The sequence below is a fragment of the Mus pahari genome, chromosome 21 (assembly GCF_900095145.1).
Source record: "Mus pahari chromosome 21, PAHARI_EIJ_v1.1, whole genome shotgun sequence".
Lineage (NCBI taxonomy): Eukaryota > Metazoa > Chordata > Mammalia > Rodentia > Muridae > Mus > Mus pahari.
This window is the reverse complement of record NC_034610.1, coordinates 4,187,931-4,207,511: the sequence shown is the minus strand read 5'-3', so window position 1 is coordinate 4,207,511 and position 19,581 is coordinate 4,187,931. Positions and strand designations below refer to the sequence as shown.

The window sequence follows — 19,581 nt, the reverse complement described above, 5'->3', positions numbered from 1 at the left end:
GTGGCAAGTTCCTGTCACAGTTTCAGAACAAATCCAAGGCCAACCTGGACACTTTAGTGTCATCCTGTCTCAAACCGACAGGACAGCAGGAAACACTGCTCAAGAACACAGCCCGTGCCTGTTTTCATGAAGCCCTAGGTTCAATCCCCACCCCACAGAGAAAAACCAAACTCAATAAAATTGTCTTAACATACAAAGCTGGAAATTCTGAACCTAGACTTGTACAAGTAGTATCTTAGTCTCAGAAGTTAAAGAGCCTTTCAAAGCAATTTCCAAAACAGCAGCTCACATGCTCCCCCTATTGGCCACAATCCCTCTAACACTACCCAACAACTGCCTGGAACCACCCAGAACCTGCTTGCTGGTGGTGCAATCAGCACCCCCTTAATTCTCCCATGATAAGGGGCAGCAGCCAGATCTGCACTGCTCAGGCTAGCATCTGCAGTGCCAAAGCTGGTTCAGGGGTAGGTTTCTTAAGGCAAACCAGGCTAAAAAGCTGAGGTGGCCTTAGCCCTCGGGTGGAGTAGGGGTACCTCCTGTGGAAGACAATCTGTCCTCTAAGGCCTCAGTCTCAGTGAGCATCTCTGCCACACACAGTGCCAGTCCCGGACACCCTCTCCTCTGTGTGCACATTCCCAACTCCCACATGGAAATGGGAGGGGGCAAAGAGCACAGTGTGCTCGCCCGTGGCTTACCTCTTGAATGCAGGCCTGCCCACAGTCTTCGCACAGGTCAATTCGATTACAGACGATGCAGTCTTATTCCCACCACAAGGATAGCCTTTCGAGTAAGTAACAATGACCGTTTCATCTGAAACATGAGACAATGAGTTGTCATTATCTCTAATGCACTGCAGAACAATGTCAGGGCTTAAAAATCTACTGCAAAGGCAAGTGTTGGCTGTCTAAGGGTGTCCTCCATACCCAATGGCAGTTACTGGCCCATACAATCAATCCATATTACCATAACCAAGGAAACAGCAAGACCACGAGCTTCCTGGATCCTCAGGAACGAATGCTAAGCCTCGGTGGCCACACCTACATGACTAGTATCCAGCTCTACAGTAGTCAGGAACTTCAGGAATAGAGAATTCCTAAGATGTGAGTTTGCCCACCTGGTTCATGCCATTTTCTTGTCTGAGTTTGTTATTAAAGGCCATGGGAATTTCCTCAGGATCCCCTCTCCATTTCAATATCCATGTCACCTTGTAGTTCAAGCAGCACCATCAGGATCCTACTCTAGCCTTAGAGGCAGAGCAGAATGTCCAACCCCAACACAGCCTGGTCACTGTGTGTTCCCTTAGCTGGGGAAGTATGCCTGTCCTCTAACAGCAGATCCCTTCCCCTTGGCAATCATGTATTTAAACTACTGCAGTGTCATGATTCCTATCCAAGTGCTTGAGAGAATACATGGCTATCTGTACAGCGCCCTGTGTGACCGGAGCTTTCTTAGATGTGTGTAGATGTACACTGAGAAACCAATGTGCATCCAGAACATGACCACCAAAGGTGCTTTGAACAGGCTAGCTGTGCCTCAGAGTGTAAAAACAGCATGGACTTCCTGTTCCAGGAAGTAGGTAGAAATGCTTCAACTAGTCACAGGGTTTCCACCAAAGCTCAGGCACTTTGTCCATCACACCAGGGACAGCCTCACATTGCCAATCTTGATGCAGAAATTGAGTCAAGTACAAACACTCCAGAGTCTTACCTATGACTTCCAATTTTTGTGTATGAACAAGCCCCAAAACCTGGACTTGACCAGTGGCACTCTTCTTGCAAATGCTGGCTCTTTCAGAGCAGTCCAGGGGACCTTTGTATACTCTTTGGCACAGATTGATAAAGTACCTACAGAATGACACAAAGGAGCGTGGAGAAAGGGCAAATGAAAGTTCTACTCTGAGTACACTGCACAGACCCGTGGACACCACACTACCTTGGAAGGTGACTGACTCCCTGGTAGCCTTGGGGGTGCAGAAGAAATGGAGAGTGGAGCAGCCACACAGAGTAGCTGACTCAACAGGCTCACATGTAGTGGCATGTCCCCACATAGCCCTGACATAGTGCAGGCAGGAGAGAAGGCAGTGGAGGGATAGCAGGCACTCACCTAAGTCCCCCAATTCACAGCCCTGATTTGCAGCAGGCCCTGTAAGGCTCAGGGTCCCTGGCACAGCAGGTACTCCCCACATGGAACAGCCAGGGTAATTAGTTCAAAAGGCAAAGGCGGTACTAAAAGAGCTGGCCAAAGTCTTAGAAAACCTATCCTGCCCTCAAACCTGAGCAACTGTCAGGGCTCCGGTCTCTGTGGGTGCTCACCAGAACTCCCCATCCACTGTGATTTCAGAGTCACTCACTGACAATCTAGACTGTGTCTCAATGAAAGCCTCAATCCCCACGGGTATGTGATATTCCTGACTTTGCAAACTGGAGGGACCACAGGCAATGGCATACTCACGAGTTTCCTTCATGCACAAAGTCCCAGGACCCCGTGAGGGATGAGAGTAGTCGCAAGTCATAGGTCTTATGCTTCTGAACAAACTTGCATTCCATCTTCTTTGGAGGGCAGACAACTTTTGTCTTCCACTCAAATGTTACCTCACACCCACGATCTTCACTGAACACTTGTGGCCTCCCAATATCTTCACTTTCATCACATGTAAATATGATCGCAGACATCCGGTAGCTATTGGCTGGGGAGCAATAGCGTGCCAAGGTCAGACCTAGGGCGGGGCGCAAGCCTTGACTTCTCCCACCTCCTACTACTCCTGGCCGGTTCCCCAAGTGCAGTTCTAGCCACAGTTTGTCTCGCTCCTAAGATCTATCCACTTACAAACTCAGTTCCTCAGACCACACCAAGATACCTCGTGGGAAAGCATTCAACACTTGCCTACACACTGATGACAAGAATTTAAAGGATCAGCCAAGTATCTGTAACAACCTAAAAACTTCAAGGCCATCCATAAAAGACTTGGAGGTAGTCATCTGTCATGAGTCAAATGCTTGTTCTCAATCACGTAGAGAACCACAGAGTGTCGGCCTTCATGCCACTCTCTTTCCACCCCTAAGTCGCAAAGGAGCCATGATGCTCAAGTTTGGCTCTCCATGAACATCATCCTTAGCTAACAAGAACAAAACTTATGTAAGAATCACGGCCTAATTAGCTTGGCGACCCATAGAACACCTGCTCCCCTCCCCCAAACTCAGCTACCCACTCACTCTGTCTGCAGAAGCCCCATTCATGGTCACGATCATAATTTGAAGTTTTGCTACACCACAGTTTTGTTCGTCCCTCCAATACACATTCATCATAGCTCTTCCCTTTGTAAATGAAGGGGAAGACACAGGGCTCACCATCATCCGTTTCTGGAAGGAAAGAGGCATGGATTATACACAAGCATCAATGAATCAGCTGTGCCTTACGAGTTGCCGCCCAAAGACTCCCTAAGAAGCTGTGTACTTGCCCTAGTAGACAGGATTCACCCAAACAGACAAGCAACAGACATCATCATGTTCCAGACAGAGGCATTCATACCAGGGAAGGTGGTGTGGCAGGGTACAGTGCTCACAGGTTTGAAGCTTTATTCCTCAGTATTTTCCTGCTAAGTCAATCTGTTTACAAGAAATTTGAACTTGACCATACTGTGAAGAGTTACCTGGAGGGCAAGGATCACCATTCACATAACTCAGAATGACTGCTTCATCTTGGTGCCTGTAATCCAGTTGCATCGATGCTAGGCGCCCAAAAGAAGCGCCTTTGTTCCCAGAGAGCAGACAGACACCGCCATCCTTGCAGCCTTCCTGGTCTATGCCAGCTGCTGCTGTGCACACCCCTATACTGTATGTGCGAGCATCCCGGGTAACCTGCACGGACAAATAGCAATGTGTGGCTACGGACAGATGTGAACAGAGCACGGGCTCCTACAGTTCCCATTCCTGTACCTGAAGAGGACCATGACCTCCTGCTGTTTTCCTGGCCAAGACCACCTCCAGAGAACACCAGAAGTCATCCTGGGCCAGTCTCTTTTCTATCGTGTTCTCTCCCTGGTGGCCCAGGCAGCCAATAGTACTGCCCATCTGTTCTCTCCAGCCAGAGGCTGCTGCTCTGAGTCCCAGATTCCTGCTACCTTCTAGAATCCAGCAACTCCTCAGCTGGGATACAGAGCAGACAGCCCACATGTGAGCATGGGCCTTGCTTTCCTCGCTCACTGCACTCATGCAGAAAACTATCCCTGAATGGCAGGCACCAACCCCTGAGAAAAGGTTCAGAACTCAGCACTCACCAGGCTCACTGAAAGCTCCCAGCCCGCAGATTCATGCATGAAAGGCTCTGTACAATGCTGCCTCTCCTACTTGTCTCTGTGGTTTGCAGACTGCATCTCTTTACCTTGAGCTAAGTCTGGCAACTCAGTGATCCTCTTTGGCTCCCAGTAACTATACAAATCTTGCCCTGACCCAGGGGTGTGCATTCCAATGCATGTCCTCAAGTCACTCTGCCTATTATCCACTTGTGTCACAGAACTCCAGGGCCTGCCTCACAGGTTACTGATTCTTGTCCAACCCTGTGTCAAAGTGTCTTAGCCCTCTGGAGGCTGGCAAGGCTATGGGAAGGCAGGCTTACTTTGAAAGTGCTTGTGGAAAGGCTGGTCAGGTTGAAGCTATAGAGCAGCTGCTCATCTGTCACAGCACAGCCCTGAGTCTTCACTTCGTCAGGACAGACAATCGGAGTCTCCCACTCAAACACAAAGTCACAGTCATTGGTCCTTATCAGCTTAGGAGTTCCCTGTGGCCAAGAAAAGCATGAGTCTTTTCTTAAAATGTGTAGCACAGGTTTGCCTCCATCTCATGATCCTCCTGCCTCTGCCCCCTTCAGCACATCCTACCGGTGTGAGCCACCACAACTGGCGAAAAACGAGAGTCTTAAAAACCACAGCGTGAGGACAAAATCCACCATACTCTCTCCTGGGAAGAGTGAGGACATATACCCCTGCCACACACTACAAATGCAAGCACACAGCTGAACCCAAGAGCAGGTCTGCATCCCGCATATCTAGACACCAGGAATGCTCATGAGGACAAAAGTACTTCAGCCACATGCTCCAGAGGCCTCTGAATCAGAGCATAGCTCTCCATCACTCAGCAGCAGCAGCAGAGAGCAGCCAGGTGGTCAGGAACTCCATACATTTGCTGCTGAGCTCTTTACTGAGACATATGGAGAAAGAGTTTCTATTAAAGACAAAAAACACCGGGAAGGACAGAGCATCAGCACGCTCGGGGCACTGCTGCCCTGTGAATGACTAGCCCCTCAGTGCATCCCAGATGTCAGCAGGTCAGAGCAGACAACAGTCCTGCCTGCTCATCTGGTCCTGAGAGATAATAAAGCTATGTAATGAATGATGGCACATGCCAAAAAAAGTCTAATCAGAAAACTGATCACCCTATAGTTTAAAAAAATAAAGATATTTCAACCTTTTAATGCGTTCAGAATCAGTGCTCAATAAGTGTGATTTCTACTCTCAAAGCTTCCATGACTTTGAACAACAGAAAGCATCCATGTTAACTCAGACTTACTCACGCCCCAAGTCATGTTCTGGGGTGGTTTCAGCACACTGCCCAGAGTAAGGTTCTAGTGGAGCTGACAGGGTGGGCACTCACCATGCTGACCCCTCTCTTGCAGTGAAAGGTGATGAGTGAGGTGTAGTTCATATATTTGTCTGCTAAGCAAGGAGTGCTGCTCTCAAAGTTCAGGTAGACTTCATTCGCCACAGGATTGAATATTGGAGGGCCGGTGACTCTACCAATATCCTAGAACAGAAGCAGCAAACTTTACAACGAGAAGCAGCTTCACAGTCATGCCAAGGTCAGCAGATTAGGAATTCACATGGAACTGCAGCAGGTCTCACTGTCAGCCTTAGAGAAATACCTGGACTGCTGTGACTGGCATGCAAAAAGGTCACCAGCACGCAGAGATACCAGAGACTCATGGACAAAGGCCAAGGGTGTTCCTTCTCATGGTCAGCTTTCAGATTCTGAGCACTAAGGACTTCTGTCCTCACTCACAGCAAGAATTCCACAGTCCTGGGCCCAGAAGGAGGAAGGCAGGAGCCTGGGCAATGCCCTTTCTAGTGTTCCAATCCCCACACTGCCCTGAGACTGCCCCTTGCTCAGATGGGAATGTCCACAGAGGGGACAACTCTCGCTCACTCCATGTTGTTGCTTAGGACAGCGGCAGACATACACAATACCTTTTCAGTCAGTTCTTCTGAATAAATGAATGAATAAAAGGCAGGTGGACAGGAAACATGCCTGCATGTGTGCATGCATATGAAGTGCCGTGTGGCAGTATGTTCATAACAGTATGAGCAAGAGTGCACGCATGAGCATGGCTACTATGTGGATCACTGCTGTGGGGCAGATGAAGTCATACCTTCACCAATCAAAGAACTTAAACAAAAGTTTAACCTGACAAAGGATGGCCAAGTGGGCAAACTCAGCAGATAGGGCTTCTGGGAAATGATGGCCAGGCAGAGTGCCATGTCAGGACGCTACTAAAGAACTTCCTATTAAAATGTAGCTATTCCTTGGTCCTCCTCTGAGAGATACTCCACTTCACATAACACTTAAAAGGACATCTAATGTCCTGCAACAGAACTCACAAAAGAGGGGAATTTATAGTTTAAAACTTCATGAGAGCTTGGCAAGCCACAAATACAACTCCACACATCCAAATCTACACCATAAGTTTTCAGGGCAGAGTATTTTATTATTATTTGTAATTGTTTTTGCCCTAATTGTCACTCGTTACTAGGAAGAGCTTGTGTCACTTAAGACTTTTAATTACACAAGTACTTGAAAGAGAACCATGTGCTATGCCAGTGCTATTGATGCCCACTCTTGTTAACACCTCTCTTAGTCAGGTTTAACATAGAAAGCATAACTGGGAAGCAGGAGAGATAGCCCAATGGCTAAACTGCTCACTGCTTTAGCACAGGACCTGGGTTCAGTTCCCAGCACCCACATCAGGCAGCTCACGATCACCTGTAAGCACAGTGTAAGGGATCCAATGTCTGCTGCACACCTGTACCTACTTGCACATACCCATGTACAAACATACACATGTAACCAAAAACAAAATAAAACGTCTTTTAAAAGCAGGTGTACCTGGGGTATCTGGAGAGATGTCCACACTAATCAAAAGTACTCTGAAACAGTTAATGCCGGTCACGTGACCACCAATCTCCAAATGTATGAGAGGGCTACCTGTACTCTCTTCCAGAGGCTGCCCAGGTCCCCATCCTAGCACCACATCAGGCAGCTCACGTGTGCCTGTAACTCCAACCCCACATGATCAAAAACCCTGCTCTAGCCTCCACAGCTAAATACATGTACAGCTCACACTCACACATACACGTGTATTTTTAAAACTCAAATGGAAGCAACTATTCAATTTTCAAGCAGTTCAGATTCCCCGTCCAGCACTGTTGGTTGGCAGCTCCATGCACACTCTCACGTTTACCTTCTCACACCTAGCTGTCTGAGCCCAGCACACACAGGCTATGACTAGAAACTTGCCAACCCTGACCTTACACACTTACTATAGGGGGCCCGTCCACAGGAACTTTGCATACTGAGGCACCTGCAGGGCAGGGCACTCCGTGCATGGGATTCAGTGGCTGGCAGATGTTGATATAGAAGTCAGGGGTGGTGTCAGAGGAGTCATCCTCACTTTCATCGTATGCTTCATAGCCACCAGTGCGGTGGATGAGAGGGGACAGGTCAATAATGGAGCTTCCATTCTGCACAGTACACTCCGTCTGTTCAAAAGAAAAGACTACATTTGAGTCTGCAAGTGACTTTTTTTCTAAGCTAAACCTAGGTATGATGGAACATGTCTACAGTTCCAGCAGCACTCAATGGGCTGAGGCAGGGGAATTGCCACAGTTCAAGGCTCGCCTGGACTACAGAGTGAGTTGAAGGTCAACTTTGGATAAAGTGTAAGAACCATACCCCCAAAAGAAGGAAAAAAGAAGTATTAAAATAAAAACTAAAATAAAATAAATAAAAACCTAAGGAAGACTGACCAAGACCACCCAGCGTTGGACTGCTAGGAACCAGCAAACTGAAGAGTGGGTGCAACTGTGTGACACAGGCACCACCCCAGCAGTCCCAGTTACTCACCGCTTGCTCACAGGCCAGGGGTGTGTGCCAGGAGAAAAAGAGTGTGCACGTCTGCTTGTCCAAGGAGATGAGCATCGGCCTGTTAGTAGGTCCAGCCTCAGGCCGGCACACAAAGCTGATGACACTCTTATACCTCAGGTCTGATAGGGAGGGGCATGGGGACCCATTCTCATACACCAGCTGCAAGACTTGATCCTTGTAGCTCAGCCTCTTGCTGGCCTTGCCCACACTGATCCTGGTCTGTCCAAAGCAGGCCCCTGCAGCACACGGAAAGACAAAGAAAGAACTGGTAAGGGGTCAGTGATGAACTAATTTCCCAGAAGAACGTAGTCTCCTAACTACTGCAAGGGCTGGGAGTGTGGGTCTTAGAAGTGGGGATGGGGCTGAGGCCAGCCCTAGGGACAGCAGTCAGGCACAGGAGCTATGGCACTCACCTACTCCAGGGCCACAGTTCTCATTCTCCTCACAGATGCTCATGAAGACCAGCCCCTTCTCGCTGTAAGAGGCATTGATACCAGCTCTGCCACTTAAGGAGCTCAGGTCAAACAGGTGGCCTGCCAGGTGAGAGGAAGAGGGCGCTCAGACAAGAGGGGCTGTGACTAGCCAGCTCACATCAGCCAACCAGTGGGGGACTCTGACTCTTCCTTCACACACTCATCAAGAGCCCTAAAATACTCCAACTAGCATAGCAGCGCCTGTCACTGGATCACAGTCTCCATCCTGTGTACCCCAGCAGCCACTGTCACTCCTGAGGCCTGACTCATCTCTCCAATGGTCAGCAGCCTGCCACCCACATTCCTCTTGATACTCAGCAAAGAAGAAGGGCAGAAGTCTTCTGGTGGCTGCCCTGTTGGCTCTGTAGACCTTAGCACTGACATAGCATCAGTCAAGTGAGCCAGGAGCATAGTACAAAACAAGACGGAGACTGGCTTTCTGAGGTACAAGGTAGCTGCCTCCATAGGATGAGCATAAGATCCTTTTCTCTTTACTCAGAGAAAAGGCCAAAGATGCCGAACACCAACACATGCATCTCCTAGGTCCCTCGCTGTACGGGGCTGTGGTTGTCTGTCCCTCACCTGTGCTGGGGTTGGTGACTTGGCAGTCATCGTGTGTGTTGCTCTTCACAGGACAGGCAGCAGGGGTGGGCCAGGAGAAGGTGTACTCACAGTCCTGCACAGCACTGATGAAAAGGGGCCTGGAGTTCTAGGGCAAGCAGAGAGAACCACTTCAGAATAACTGGTATGCCTAGGGGGTACCCACTCATGCCCCGCAACACTGCTTGGCAAAGCCAAGCACAGCAAATCTTGGAGTGTCTCTGCGAGGTAAGCACGGGCCAAGAAAATCCAAGGTGAGTAAGGTACCTGTGGACCTCACACAAGTAAGTCAGCAAAATACCTCAGGGACCACCACAAGCTAGCTCAGGGAGTCAGACATTTTCTAATGATAGCCCCAAGGAGCCCAGGCAAAGAACTCCATGAGCAAATCACCAGTCAAATGCTTACAGAATACCTGTTACAGCCAAAACAAAAGGACCCACCAAAGAGTGGGTCACTAATACTAACTCTTCTGGTCCCTGGTTATAGATCACTCCTGGCCTTTTCCCACCATTATGGAGCTGAGACCACTTGCTCAACTCTACCTCTTCCTGCATAGTTCTTAGCACTGAGGCACAGAGGCAGGCCCACCACCCTCCAGTACATCAGACAGCTTGTATCCTGGCCCATAAGGCACCTGCTCCCTCAGAGATGACCCTGCTTCTCCAGTACAGATGTGTTCCATCACAAATAGAAGCACAGAAGTTCCTGTGTCAGAGAAAAGCTACTGATACTATCAACACCTGCTAGGTGCCAACGCCAACAACCAAGGAAGGAGGCAACTCAGAAGGAGAGCAGCCCAGATAGGCATTCATAACACCTGCACAAGTCACTCGGGAACTTCCAGTCTCCTCTCTACATCTTGCTGACAAACACGAGACAAGAAGCCAAGTGTTAGCTGCCCTTCTGGTCTTTAAGGATCCAGAGTAGACTCAAAAGAATCAACTAACCCTGCACTTGGAAGTGTCCAACTATGTGCCCAAGAAGAGAGCAAGGGAACCCATGTACCCTAAATCACAGACCTTCGTAACCAGCATGCATCACAACCACGCCACCCTGACATCTTTAACTTGTGCCCAAAGGTGGCCTGGCACTGTCACTGGCTCAGGGTCCCACACTATACTGGGTGCCATTAACTCACCACTTGGTTGTCACTGCAAGTGAAGCGAATAATGGTTGACCTTCTCCGAATTTTGTCTGGGCACAAGTCACCATCCACATACTGCAGGACAGTCACACCATCTGTCCACTGAGGACCATCCCTCAGCTTGCCAAGGTTCACAGGCTTAGAGCCATCCAGCAGACAAACAGCTGCCTCCGGAGGGCATGGCTCTGCAACACAAGATAGAGAGTCAGAGTCTCCTGGGGTGACTGTAGTCTCCTACAGTACAAAGTGCAGCTTAAGTTACGGTAGTATCCAACCCCTCCACACCCACCCATGTCATCATTTTCAAACACCGTGATGCCAGAGTACTCAAGGCAAGGGAGCACTGTCAGGGAACTCTGCTGATTCCTGTTCTCCAGGCACCTATGCCCTGGACCCTCAGGGCAAGCCAGCCCTGCACCAGGATAGGACCAGAGTAACAGGCTGCCTGAACAACAGCCAGTCCCCCGCGCATGCTGAGGATGAAGTTAAAAAAGCATCACCCTGAGGTGGGACTGTACCTACCCACCCCCAATAGGTGACTTTCCCCTTCAGCATTCCAAGGAATTCCCTGGAAAACTGCTGACCACCATGTGCCTTCTAGTCTCCACTTTCATCGCAGGCTCAGGGAGAGCTCCCTCAAAATGGTACAAGTCCTTGATAGGATAAACAGTGGGCCACCTAAGGATCTCTAACCCCTTCCTGTGTTCCATCCTGCTTTCTTTCTACCCACAGTCATGTTCTCATGAGGTTAATATGTTCCCTGCAGAGTCTTCAGTATCAACAGAGCCTGGGCCATATGGGAATCAATCACCAAGACCCCCAGGCCCTTCCCCTGCTGCTCCTAGGCCAAACTCCTTCCATTGAGGCCTCTCCTGCTCTGTCTGTCCCAGAAGGCTCCCTCCAAGGACCTGACCACCACCCTATAAGGAGAGGGTCACTTCTCACCTGTGCCAGCGTGTGGAGACAGAGACTTGCATACATTGATGAGGTAATGCTCAGTGGCTCCTGTCCTGGTCACAGCCTCCCAGTTGTCACTGTATCTTGACAGTGAGGAGAGGTCAATGGAGTTGCCAGCCCCATCCCTGCAGGGAACAGAACAACAATCAGGGTCCAGTTAGCTCCAATGACGTGTCTGGCACTCTCCTCAGAGGGCTCAAGCATCAATGTGTCCCTGATGTCCAGTGAATCAAGCTTTACTGCTGAACATAACATTCCAAATGCAGAGTGAGCAAGGCACAGCCTTGAGCTTTGATGAGTCCATGTTCACTTCAACAAAATGAACTATTTGAAAAACCAAGTCTGGAAAAGTCTGTCCACACACAGGCCGGTGACAACTGTAACTCCATGGCCAGCAGAAGCCACCACCGGCGCTCAGAGCCGTTTCCAGAAGCTGCCTCACCAAGCCTCCTGCTCTCTAGACCTGAGGCCGCTCTATCCTTACAAACCAGGAAGGCTCCGAACCTCTGTTTCTGTCCCTGTGCGTCTGATGTACCAGCCCCACATGTGGCTATCTGGAGCCCATCTACCCAGTGTAAAAAGAAGTGGGTGAACTGACCCAAAGACTACCTGTGAAGCAAAATTTTGCCAAGGAAGGACACAAAAAGCCAATAGATATGTGAACTTACTGGACAGAACACTCTGTCACATTGAAAGGTGGGCAGGCATACTGTGTTCGCCACTCAAACAAATAGGAGCAGTCCGAAGTTTCCTTCAGAAACACTGGCTGGAAAGGTTAAGGAGAAAATATGTAAACACGGGAGCCCAGGTGAAGGACAGCCATGCAAACAGGTGCTCAGTAAACAATGTATCTTATAGATGCTGGGAGTAGACTAGCCCTGAAAGAACGGCAGCTGGAGTGGGACAGCAGTGCCACACAGGCTCACCTTCTGAGTAGTCCGGTCACAGTAGAAATAGATGGCTGTGGAGCGCTGATACACTTTATGGCAGGTATCCCCCCCAGTGTAGTTCATTTTCAACAGTCCATTTTCGAAAGTCAGCTTCTGGTTAAGGAGTCCTGCTCGAGAGAAGCACATCTGTAAGGCTCCTGATAAGTGCCCCTGGGCCGGCCGCGGTGCTAAGCAAGACCTGTCACAGTGCACATGCAAGCCGCACCACCACGTCAACTCTGTCAGTTTTAGGTTTATTATGTTATGTGTGTTAGTGTGTTTGCCTGCATGTATGTCCATGCCTCGGAAAGTAAGAAAAGGGTGTCAGATCCCCCGGGTCTATAGTTAAAGCTGGTTGTCAGCCACCATGTGGGTGCTGGTAATGGAATCCCAGTTCTCTGCAAAAGCAGGCCATCTCTTAACTCCTGAGCCAAGAACAGCCGTGTCAGTTTTCCAGCTAACCTTCTTTGATGCAAGCCTGGGATAGACTGCTTGCAGACACCCATCATCACCTTATGTGGTGTGACCAGTAGCTGGCCTCAAGAAACCTATGGGCTTAGGGTCAGAAACAATGTAGCCCTGCAGCTCATAGCCTACCCAGCTAAGTCCTAACTTTTACTTTGCCTTCTCTCTGCTTTCCCTGGTACCCTGGGCCTCCTCACTCCTCCTCTGAAGCCCCACTCCCAGTTGCTAGGCAGAGCTGCCTGTCTGCCTTATGGCTGCTTCTTAAGCCTCTAGCTGAAAATGGCAGCATAATGGAAAAAGCATAGCTTTCTCTCCTCTCTTTTCCACCCCCTCTCCTGGCAAGTGCCATGATTTCCAACTGCCTTGCCCTGCTGTTTTCTCCAAACTCTAACCAACTGTCCTCAGTAACCTGGCATGATGGCTCAGTGGGCAAGGGCACTTGCTGCCAAATCTGATGACCTAAGTTTCATTCCCAGGAGCCTCATGGTGGAAGGGGAGAACCAACTCCTGCAAACTGTTCTCTGACCTGCACTTGTGCTCCGTGATGCCCACCTTGCCTCCATAAGCAAAAACACAAGGGCGGATGGACAGCCAGATGGAAGCTTGCTTCCTTGTGTCTGTCATTCAGCATGTGTTCCCCCCATGTTAGAGAAATGTGATCCTTGGCATCACATGTTGACGTGTTACAGCTGAAGACAGAAAACAACAGTACCTGCCACTTTCTGGAATCCCTGTGGTCCTTTCTTTTCCTGGCATGATGAGACTGCCTTGGATCCATCATGAGCAGAGCAGACATCTGAGGACAGCTTCCCGCAGACCCGCAAGTAGTAGGTGTACTCGCCAACACTGATGATAGTGTCATTGAGGGCCAGGGGCTTCAGGTCATACAAATTGCCATGTCTGGGGTCTTTCACCTGGCAGTTGTCTCCTTCAAGAACATACAGGAGTCAAGAGCAAATTCTATCACACAGGCATTCATTGTTCCAAATGGGAACAAATTTTTAAAATAAAATTTCTTATTTGCTTTGCAATACTGAGAACCTGAGACAGCACACATCCTGCCACTGAGCCACTTTCTTCACTCTATTTACTGATTTGAGACTGGCTTCAAACTCACTCACAGCCTAGGGAGGCAGGCCTTGAACGAAGGCTCCTCCTGCTTCAGCCTCCTGCAAAGCTGAGATTATAGGCTTGCACCACCAGACCAGGCAAGTTTTACAATTTTTAGTCAAGCAATGGCTATCAGAAAGCCTCTGTGTTGTCTTGTTTATGTATAAGACAGAGAGTTGTGGAGCAAGCCCAGGGATACCCACAGATTAATAAACCATGCCCATCCTGACTGCTTTACTGGTTTTAAGAAAAAAAAAACAAAATCCAATCCAAGTATATTAGAGTAAGGCCAATGGTAAAAATTAACAAGTGGTTTAATAATGACCTCAAGGATAAGGGGTGACCCAGACACTGGCACCTCCTGACCCCACAGGCAGCCACCACCACAGGGCTTCCTATGTGAGACATCATGGGTTTAGCACATAGATTCCACTAGATATGTACAGCAACTCAGGGGCAGCAGCCTGTGGCTTACCTTCCTCTCTGACCACAGGACAGGCCTCCACTGTTCGCCACACAAACACATACTCACAGTTGTTCACAAACTGGAACATAGGTGACCCCTGCAACACAAGCCAACAGTTCACTTTGTTTGCTACTTTGCAAAAACAAGCAAGAGCCTCAGTAAGTATCCAGTCTCTCACTCGCTTAAGCCAAGTCCTCAGTATTGATGGACTATCTCAAGCCTGAGAAAAAAGGACACTCCAGTCAAACACTAGCAATGCCCCCCAATTTCTATAAAAACACAGACTTTAAACAACATAGAAGACTCCGAGATTAAGGGGAAATGGGAATAGAAGTAACTACCAAGCAAGTGCTTCCTGCTGGGGTGCACTCACCGATGTCTGGGCACACTCAAACATTATCCTGGTGGAGAAGCGCTGGTCCCCGCACCTGTCCCCATTCACGTACAGGATGCTGAGAGACCCATTCCCAGTAGCTTGAGGACTGATCTGCACCACACCCAAGTTAAAACTGTTGTCTTCTGAAACCACGCAGGACCCCAATGCAATGCCTGAACAGACAAGAATGGCGAATGAGGGAAGGCCGCCTTGGGTTCCAGTCAGACCCCAGGGAAGCAGCAGAACGGGGCTCCAGCGCACCGTGGCAGCCAGGGATATAAGGCAGAGGGTTGCAGACGCTCAGGTAGAAGTGCCTCCTCTTCCCGTGCGCAGACGTGTCCACGGCAGTCCATGGCTTCCTGACCGTGCTCAGGGCGCTCAGGTCATACTCGTTCCCAGCTGGGTCTGGGGTGGAAGGAAACACAACAGAAAGCACGCTTTCCGGTTTGTTCTGGGACCACTTTCCCCACCGTGTGAAGACGCAAGGAAACCCACAGGAAGCCTGGACTGCAGAACCATACCCCTGTCCTGCTGTCCAAACTGTCCCTCTATAAAAAACCATAGCAGCACAGCACAGACACTAAGCAGTCAGAGCACACAGCCACCCCAGGGCACAACTGAGCAGCTCTTAGGTCTTGTGTCTTTTTTCTTCCTCATATGAACTTTGGACATACATCTGTATTTGATTTTTTTTTTAACTTGAGTTTTCTTCAAGATTGCTATGCAGCATCTGACCCAAAAACCACAATTTAAACCCTTGACTGTAAGTGGGGAGGGGTCTCTTCAAGAGAAGCATTTGTATCACTAAGCATCATTTCAAAAGAGGCAACAATTGCCATATTCCCTAGAGCAAAGCATATGTGCCACGTTTACAAATGGTTATCTCACATTCAAGCATGTACAGACTCATAGGCAAAGAAATATAGACAGACAGACCACACACACACACTCCCTCCCTCATTGAAACCCAGCCTACCAACTCCTAGACCTCACCAGTCACTTGACAATCCACTAGAGAAGGAGTACAAGCCAATGCAGTTTCAAACTCAAAGTAAGTGTTCCTGATCCCTCGTGTAGAGTCAATGTCCTGATGCAGGAATTTGGGGGTTCCTGGGTAAATGTCATCATTGCAAATAAAACGGATGATGAATGCTGTGCCTGTGGAACAAGAAAGTCACCAATCAGGAAGTGTCTCAGACTTAGGACAGCAAGGGCAGCAAGAGGCCTCATAGTCATCCTGAGGTAATCACAAAGGGGGGACAGTGCAAGGACTATCCCAGCACCACTGACTGGTGTGGCATGACAAGCTTAGGCCAGAAGACCGGATCTTACCTCTCTTCCTATCAGAATGAATTCACATCTCACATCAGTTTATCATTCCATCAGATAAAGTAAATTTGTTTTCTGACTTTTTTGTTTCCACAAACTCTACACACCTACTCCTCCCCCACAACCACTTTATGGGGTTAAAGAGGTAAGAACAAATTAAGGAGGCATGTGAGTGGACTGGACCCTCAGCGCTAGCCCAAGCCTGGAGCCTCACCAGTCATTAAATGTTCCCCAATGTTAAATGCTTTCAAACCTCAAGCCTCAAAAGAAACGGACAGAAAAATGATTGAGCATTTCAGCTTAAACGAGTGGCCAGCAAGTGCAGAGCAAAGTAACCACAGAAGGAAGCACCCTGCTTAGCATCCTGAGACAACGGCGTGGTTTCATACACAGTAGCAGCTTGCCCAGACTGCTCAACCCTGGTCCCTCCACACTTGCTAACTGAGTTTCCCTCCCAGAGAACCATCCTAGGCTGAGCACTGAAGCATGCCGCTCAGGAGGTCCTGAAGCAGTGCTCACTGGGAAATCATGTGCTCACACAGCCCTTCAAAACACCCACGTGGAGGACACTGAAGGCTGGCCTGACCACCCTCAAGGCAGCAAACATATTCACAAACTGAACTCTGGCTAATTCTTTAGCCAACCATAATGGTCCCTCCCAACTCCAGTCGCTGGCTCACTCATGCCTGGAAATGGTGTGTTGGAGATACCTGTCACCAAGGAGCCTCACTTCCTTCTCTGGCGGAACCCCTTCCTACGTTTACATTCGAAGAAGCTTACTCAAAACATTTTCAATTCGCTTTTACTGCCACACACTGTAACTAGATATTCATGGGACATGTGATTGCGTTTCAGCCAAAGCATCCAGCAGGCGGTCGGTCAGCGCAGAGGAACTGGAGACCCTCGTCGCAGCCTCCAGCCGAGCTCAGCACTCCTCTCTACTGGGTACTCAGAACCACAATCAGAGGGCAACTTAACTGTCCTGGGCTGGTTAGAGCGCTGCTCTTCCTACCTCACCCACTGCTAAGCCTGCTATTCAAACCCACCCTCCCACCCCAGACTCTCAACAGCTCTACTCTACTGTCTGCTCTGAGATCAAGTACTTACCATAGCTTTCAACTGCCAACAACACTAAGCATGGCTTCTAATGAGAGGTTTTCACTCACTTTTAGTAATTAACCACTGTGTGCCCATTTTCTCTATGTATCCACCCATCATTCAAGGAAAACTTGGTAGATTTTATACATGGGCTGCTGTGAACAAGGCTACAATAAATATACGTACAATATCTGTTGTGTTGAGTTCAATACCTCTGGGTATATATACCACACTGGGGCTGCTATATCACTTAGACAATGTTTCTACATAACTGGTTTTCTTGATTTTGGTCTTGAGTTCTTCTTTTTTATTATTTGTGTGTATCTGTGTGTGTTCCTGCCATGGTGCACATGCAGAGGGCAGAGGACAACTTGATGGTATCTGGCAGTTAACTGCCTTTACTGAGCCAACCATCTCATTGGCTCAAGGTACTTATTAAAACAATGTCCTGCATGTATTCCAGGCTAGCCCCAGACTTGAACTCTGCCTCTCCACCTCACAAGCACTGGACATTGCAACCATGCATGGTGCTCCATTTGTAGCTGCTTCCCTGACAGCTGCCCTACCCGGTCCTCTCCCTGCATCACCTGCTTTTCTATCAGGAGCAGCAGTCCTGGCTGATGAAAGAATCCATCGCTTATTTTTGGACTTGCATTACCCCCATATGTAATAAATAAATAAATAAACAAACAAACAAACAAGCATGCGCGCGCATGCACACACATATATACATATACATATATATATACATATACATACATATATATATATATATATATATTAGCATTTAACATACTATTATTCTGACCCTTGCCCGTTTTCAATCAGACTGATGTTTTTTGTGCTGAGTTACTTCTATATTCAGAAGTAACTGTAGGCAAGTGTTCCCTGCCATCCCATTAGCTCTCCTTGCTCGACCATGTCTTTGTTGCATAAAATTTGCATAAGTATAATGTAATAAATTCAAAGAATTTTCCTTTGTTGCCTATATTTTAGGATTTCCTCTAAATTCACATCTGACATCTGTAACTGAGTAGTATTAACTCTTGACATTCTGTCTTATTTCTGAATTTAGAGCAAACTATTTCAGTTTTCCCTGTTCCATATGGTGTGGTCATGACCTGTCTGTATTTCTATATTTGGGGGATTTTATTATGAAGATATGATATGAAGGTATGATTCCATCTGGTTGTTGGCATACAGTTGTTTACATCAGTCCTTAATGATCATTTGTATTCTATGGAATACACTGTTATTATAGTGTTGCATTTCCATTAACTGGAGAAGTGAAGTAGAAAAAGTAAGACTGTAGTGTCGGTGTAAACCATATAGCATAGAAGACTCCACCCCCTCCAGTGCCCGCTCAGGCGGCTTGAGCATGGTGTGCAACCTATCGCACAAACCACCAACACCCCAGCGTTCAATGGGAACTGCCTATTAGCAGTGTGGACTGTGAAGTAACCTCACCCTGGGGCCCATCTCCTTATCTGTAAAACAAAGTCAACAGGTGGCAGAACCTAGAACAGAATCCCTTGGATCTCACTCTGAAGCTATCCCTCACGAAGCGCAGGCTCTATCCTAGGTCCAAGACCTTTCTGCCTTCCAGGACTGCGTCTGGACAATGCAGCAGCAATTGAGCACAAAAGAAGGATAAGCCAGGTGTGGTTGCCCAAGCCTTTGACCCCAGCAAGGCAGAGGCAGGAAGACCTCTGAGTTTGATGACAGCCTGGTCTACAGAGCCAGTCTGGAAAGCCAGGGCCACACAGTGAGAGCATGTCTCAAAGGGACAAAAGAAAAAGAGAAGGCTCACAGAGCTGGTGTGGGAATTCACTCATAGCACCTGTGGTACACGTCACCTGCAGGGGCTATCCACTGTCACAGCTGCTGTCACGATGAAGGGCTCAGAATTGACCTTTCACTTACTAACAAAATACATATTAACAAGCTTAACATACCCAAACTGTTACATAAGAAACCATATCACCAATCAAAAAACAAAAAAACAAACAAAAAAACAAACAAACAAACAAAACAGGAGAAAAAGAATAAACTTAGAAGCAGAAAAAAAGAGTAACTTATGAACACCGCCCATCACCTCCTTAGCACCTAGAGAAATTCAATCAACACCCACCTCTGAAGAATTAGAGGTGTAAGTAAAAAGAAGCAGTGGGAAATATGCGTATGTCCAAGTGACCCTCGGCTCACCTCTGTCAGAGGGGGAAGAGCCCTTGTAGGTCAGAGTGAGGAACCCCTCGGCAGACAATTGGAGGCTCCTCTCCATCCCAACCGGCCTCTGTGGCCTCAGGTCCTTAATATCTTCTATCTGAGTTTCAGCCTCACAGCCATAGGCTGGCTTCCCCGCAACCGTTCCACAGGCAGGCATTGCACCACAGATATTGAACTGGAAGCCAAACAGGAAAAAAAAAAATTGTACAGGCC

General features: G+C 48.4%; 1 protein-coding gene across 1 annotated transcript in view; it reads right to left on the bottom strand.

The window, feature by feature from the left end:
• Positions 1-19,581, bottom strand: part of Igf2r (insulin like growth factor 2 receptor) — a 90,439-nt gene that overhangs the window by 7,256 nt on the left and 63,602 nt on the right. Inside the window, exons 22-42 of the mRNA XM_021221323.2 lie at positions 19,348-19,543; positions 15,709-15,873; positions 14,977-15,120; positions 14,713-14,888; positions 14,349-14,436; positions 13,476-13,691; positions 12,296-12,426; positions 12,038-12,135; positions 11,358-11,494; positions 10,407-10,597; positions 9,248-9,374; positions 8,606-8,725; positions 8,172-8,428; positions 7,589-7,807; positions 5,649-5,798; positions 4,615-4,776; positions 3,650-3,857; positions 3,213-3,359; positions 2,452-2,686; positions 1,708-1,844; positions 696-810 (exon numbers count right to left, since the gene is read on the bottom strand). Of these exons, the coding sequence (XP_021076982.1) occupies positions 696-810; positions 1,708-1,844; positions 2,452-2,686; positions 3,213-3,359; positions 3,650-3,857; positions 4,615-4,776; positions 5,649-5,798; positions 7,589-7,807; positions 8,172-8,428; positions 8,606-8,725; positions 9,248-9,374; positions 10,407-10,597; positions 11,358-11,494; positions 12,038-12,135; positions 12,296-12,426; positions 13,476-13,691; positions 14,349-14,436; positions 14,713-14,888; positions 14,977-15,120; positions 15,709-15,873; positions 19,348-19,543 (3,419 nt within the window). The remainder of the gene's footprint in view (positions 1-695; positions 811-1,707; positions 1,845-2,451; positions 2,687-3,212; positions 3,360-3,649; positions 3,858-4,614; positions 4,777-5,648; positions 5,799-7,588; positions 7,808-8,171; positions 8,429-8,605; positions 8,726-9,247; positions 9,375-10,406; positions 10,598-11,357; positions 11,495-12,037; positions 12,136-12,295; positions 12,427-13,475; positions 13,692-14,348; positions 14,437-14,712; positions 14,889-14,976; positions 15,121-15,708; positions 15,874-19,347; positions 19,544-19,581) is intronic.